The sequence below is a fragment of the Chiloscyllium plagiosum genome, chromosome 12, assembly GCF_004010195.1.
Source record: "Chiloscyllium plagiosum isolate BGI_BamShark_2017 chromosome 12, ASM401019v2, whole genome shotgun sequence".
Taxonomy (NCBI): domain Eukaryota; kingdom Metazoa; phylum Chordata; class Chondrichthyes; order Orectolobiformes; family Hemiscylliidae; genus Chiloscyllium; species Chiloscyllium plagiosum.
The window spans coordinates 14,517,165-14,520,378 of NC_057721.1; the positions used below are offsets into that span (position 1 = coordinate 14,517,165).

A 3,214-nucleotide genomic window follows, 5' to 3' on the forward strand; every position below is an offset into this window, starting at 1 on the left:
GTGTATGGATTCAAGGTAATTGCATACATACCAGTGACATTGAGAAGAAATTACTCAGTGGATTTTATGTGGATTATAATACAATGTGGATTTTAATGGTTGAAAATAATGGTGGAAACTGATTCTACTTTAATGACATACTTATAAAAGGAGAAATTTGCAGCTGTATATGGATAAAGCTGGTCAATGAGACATATTGAATGTCAGGAGCGAACACAGGCATAATGAGGGAATTAGCCTGATCCCAGATATTTTCTGATCAAACTATTCAAACAGAGGTTGAGATATATCTCTGCAGCAGGTGGGACTTGAACCTGGGTCTTGGTTCAGAGGTAGGGACATTACCACTGCATTACAAGAGCCCAATAGCCCGTTTCTATCCTCTATGATTCTCAGATCAATCTTATTCGTATGTGCCCATTTTATTGTAAATATTTCCAAAAGGACGCATTTTCAGTACCTGTTGTGTTCTGTAGAGGCAGTGTCATCGTAATAATTGTGCTGTTCACTGTAAACAAAGTATATGATTTCAGATCACATGATCAACATGCTAACCCTGATTGTGACATTACTTTTTAATTTGCGTGACAATTCAAGCATATCTAAATGACTTTCACAAAAAGAAGGCTCTGCAGTTGGTTTGCTACTGAAGCTGCTGGCATTTGCTGCAGTTCTGATATTGATGTACCATGAGGCCACTGTTCGACTTGTCCAACCCTCCCCCCTCTATCTGATACATTTACTCTTACATTACAAATTGCCTGTCTCTCTCATGCACTAAAACACAAGTCAACCCAAAGAAACTGGCCACCTGCAACCCTGCATTCTCCATTGTGAAGCTCGATATAGTGCTTTGCTGCATGAGAGTATAAACCATCCTGAATAGATACTTGAAGACCTTAGCAGAAGCTGCAAGTCTTCGGTGTCCCTCAGCTCCAAAGTAGGTGGTTAAAGCCATTTACTGGTGGTGAAGTTGGGTCAACAATAAGCACAATGACATGCTGAAGCTCTGCTTGCTGATGCTGAGTTGCATGAACGTAGAATCCCAAAAGAGTGTAGCCATTGACCATGGAGGCACCAATTCCACATAAAGAGAGGCTAGTTAATCGATGCAAAGACAGGCTAGCCATTCTGCAAGTTGCAATGGATGCTGATAAGACAACCTGCCAGGAGACTGCTCAGTATGACCTGTTATTTCTTTCCACTGTCTTAGAATCTCAGAAATTACATTTCCCGCACCTTTGATAATTGGGAATGTGATAGGAACTAGAAAGCACTCCAAGGAGACAGACAGGCAGGGAGATAGATAGATAGTCTGAGATTTGTTATTATGCATTGCACTGAAAGAAACTCAACGTATGGAATCTCCGTAAGCAGTTAATATTGAGCCAGTTTGGTACAACAATAAGCTCAGGTCTTGTGATACACTAAACTCCCTCCACATATAACAAGAAACACCTTGTATATAAAATTTAAATTACACATGTAAATTTCCAGAAACAGAACTGAACAAGCAACACCTTAAATTTGATTAGTTGGGAATTCTAAGCTATTGCTATTATAATATATAACCCTGCATATACCCCCTGCTGCCAGAGTCATTTACACGTGGATTTTTCTCTAACAATAGTATATTTTTAATTAACGCGTCAGTATAAAGAAATAAAAAAGAACAGTTTATTTCTTCTTCTTTCCTACATGGCTTTCAAACAGCTGACAATCACAATGAAAGTCTCATTCTCTCCTCAATGATTCCTGTCCCAATCACATCAACAATTTCTGGTGGTTGTTAACTTCCCAATATCAGCATCTGGTGTTTGATAATCCTAATAATTTGGAAGAGCACATTTCCAGTACCTGTTGTGTTCTGTGGAGGTGATGTCACTGTACCGTTCACTGAAACGGAAGGGCACAATTTTAGATTAAATAATCAATCAATAGTCTCACCCTTTCTGTGCCATCACTTTGCACATGGTCCACAGGTAAATTACTTTCATAAAAATAAATCGCTATAATAATGCAGCACATTTGCAATTATTCACAATTGTAATGTTAAGTATTCCACCCTGCTTCTTCAAACAAGTTCGTGCTAATTTTTATTCCAAGTTAAATTTGTATTTCTATTACTAATTATCTATTTTGAAGGGTAACCTGCCAAAATAGAAATAAACTAGTAATATTATTATTAATTCTAAGTCCCTAAATTTACCACTTAAAGTTGAGTGACTGGCAAAGTTCAGAGAAATGTCTATTCTCCAAGTAACTACCACATGTGAACAGACTATAAACTCACCCCTCTCCCCTGTGTCAGTCACAACCATGTTGCTTCTGTGCTATTAAGAATATCAATCATTTCCTGATGCCCGAGCAGCAACTAAGGGTATTGGGGTTGAGGGGTGTCAAGACAATATGATTGGATTGTCACTCTCACGATTAACCACTTTCAAACTTTAAGGATATGAGAAAATGGAAATAGAGAAAAGGGAAGGATTTGTCAAAAATTGCATGGTGAGACAGTGAGCGGTAAGGATTCTTATAACCACGAAGTATATACCAAGGTTTGCTCTTTAGTATATAGCTGTCATCATCAAATTCAGAATTATGAAGTAGTTTGAGGATGAATTGGAGATCAATTGGTAACATTGCTAAAGGAGTTCCCTGCAAAGAGACTACTAGCAGATTGATTTGATTTGTTTTCATACACATTGACAAGAAATGAGCAGGAGTGGCTATGTCAGTATTTATTGCCAATCCCTGAGTGTCCTTGAGGAAGCGGAGATGGCTATCATCCTGAACTGCAGTAGTCCATGTGAGGGAAGCACGACCAGAGAGTTGTGGAAATGCGGTTTCAGGATTTTGACTGACTGACTGTGAAGGAATGCCAAAACGGATCAGAGTCTGGATGGTGTGGCTTCAATGGGAACTTACATGTTACAGTCTTGCCACAAAAGTGAATTAATCACTGACATGATTCTGGGCAGCTAGGGTGTATAGATTCAAGGTAATTGCATACATACCAGTGAAATTGAGAAGAAATTACTCAGTGGATTTTATGTGGATTATAAAACTATGTGGATTTTAATGGTTGAAAATAATGGTGGAAACTGATTCTACTTTAATGACATACTTATAAAAGGAGAAATTTGCAGCTGTATAGGGATAGAGTTGGTCAATGAGACAGATTGAATGTCAGGAGCGAACACAGGCATAATGA

At 38.3% G+C, this 3,214-nt stretch overlaps 1 protein-coding gene across 44 annotated transcripts in view; it reads right to left on the reverse strand.

Moving 5' to 3' along the window:
* The window catches only part of LOC122554996 (adhesion G-protein coupled receptor G2-like), a 226,179-nt gene that overhangs the window by 44,147 nt on the left and 178,818 nt on the right, over nucleotides 1-3,214 (reverse strand). For 43 of the 44 annotated variants that reach the window (XM_043700548.1, XM_043700549.1, XM_043700544.1 and 40 more), the window contains one exon: nucleotides 1,858-1,896. The exons of the other annotated variant lie outside the window; for it this stretch is intronic. In XM_043700548.1, the coding sequence (XP_043556483.1) occupies nucleotides 1,858-1,896 (39 nt within the window). The remainder of the gene's footprint in view (nucleotides 1-1,857; nucleotides 1,897-3,214) is intronic. 44 annotated transcript variants of the gene reach the window in all.